The following is a 1,138-nucleotide window of genomic DNA, read 5'->3' as shown; positions in this document are numbered from 1 at the left end:
TGGTCTCATCGTACCACTCCAACTACCCCATTCACCCGGTACTTGAGAGCTAGATAATGGTTGGAAAGTACCGCTTTGCTCATCCTCAGAAATGGCCGACCTAGGATCATCTGGTAAGGACCTTCTTCATCCACCACCACAAAGTCCAGTATCATAGTCCTTTCTGTGGGGGAGTTCCCAATCGTGATAGGCAGCTCGACCATGCCCAGAGGGACCAGCTTTCCTCCTCCGAACCCCTTCAGGAGGTATTGGTGTACTCCAACTTCCGGTCTGCTATTCCCATCTCCTCCAGAGTTGACTTAAATAACACATCAACTAAGCTCCTTGTATCAACTAGTATCCGGTCAAACTTCTTGCTAGCTACAGTAGCCTTGATGACTAAAGCATTCTCGTGGGGGTATAGAATCCCTTCTTCATCCTCATCCGTCCACATGATTGGCACTTGCCTAACTCTTGCTCGTTTGGCTGCTTGGGTGTTGAAGAATACCTCTTTACTAGTCATGGCGTATCTAGCATAATTCTTCCTCGATCTGTTGGAATCTCCGGCCAAGGTTGGGCCACCAGCTATCACCCTTACTGCAGGCTGCTCACGCCTCAAGTTTCTATCACTCTGCTCCCCTTCACATGTCGAGGCCACCATCGGGAAAGTCCTATCTATGAACTCGTCCAGGTACCGATTTCTCACCAAATCTTCAACCTGGGTCTTGAGATCTCTGCATTCTGCAGTGGTATGGCCATGAGTGCCATGGAACATACAGTAGCGTCCCCTATCCCTCCTGCTGGGTAGCTTTGTTATTGGGGCAGGGAGGTACAGTAATCCCCGGTCCTTTATGGCCTCGTACACCTCGTCCAGGGACATCTTCAAGGAAGTATACCGCCTATAGTCCTGGTTCTGGTCGATCATGTGCACTGCCCTTTCTCTATTTATGTCGTTCTAAGTTGGAGGCGGTGGCAGCGCTTCTGGTCGGCTCCCTCTACTACCGTGGGAGTGTGGATGAAGACCACCATATGCCGAGTCATGCCTTCTCCAAGGCTCCCTAGCTGGCGAATAAGGAGGTTGTGCCCTGCTGTGCTGATACTGTGGTGGTCTCTAATGAGGCTGGTAAGCGGTTACCCGACTTCTTGCACCACTTCCTGA

The 1,138-nt window shown here is 50.9% G+C and overlaps 1 protein-coding gene across 1 annotated transcript; it reads right to left on the bottom strand.

Moving 5' to 3' along the window:
* Nucleotides 1-238: 238 nt before the first annotated feature.
* On the bottom strand, nt 239-904 carry LOC107175011 (uncharacterized). The gene has a single exon (XM_015526313.2). It carries the CDS (start codon nt 902-904, stop codon nt 239-241), a length of 666 nt encoding a protein of 221 aa, XP_015381799.2.
* Between the last annotated feature and the right edge of the window lie 234 nt (nt 905-1,138).

The sequence above is a fragment of the Citrus sinensis genome, chromosome 5 (genome assembly GCF_022201045.2).
Source record: "Citrus sinensis cultivar Valencia sweet orange chromosome 5, DVS_A1.0, whole genome shotgun sequence".
NCBI classification, from domain to species: Eukaryota; Viridiplantae; Streptophyta; class Magnoliopsida; order Sapindales; family Rutaceae; genus Citrus; species Citrus sinensis.
The sequence above is the reverse complement of the archived record's forward strand: the minus strand, read 5'-3'. Positions and strand labels throughout refer to the sequence as shown.

Coding starts and splice junctions, on each gene's coding strand:
- LOC107175011 (XM_015526313.2), bottom strand. CDS start 904: ATGATCGACCAGAACCAGGACTATAGGCGGTATACTTCCTTGAAGATG.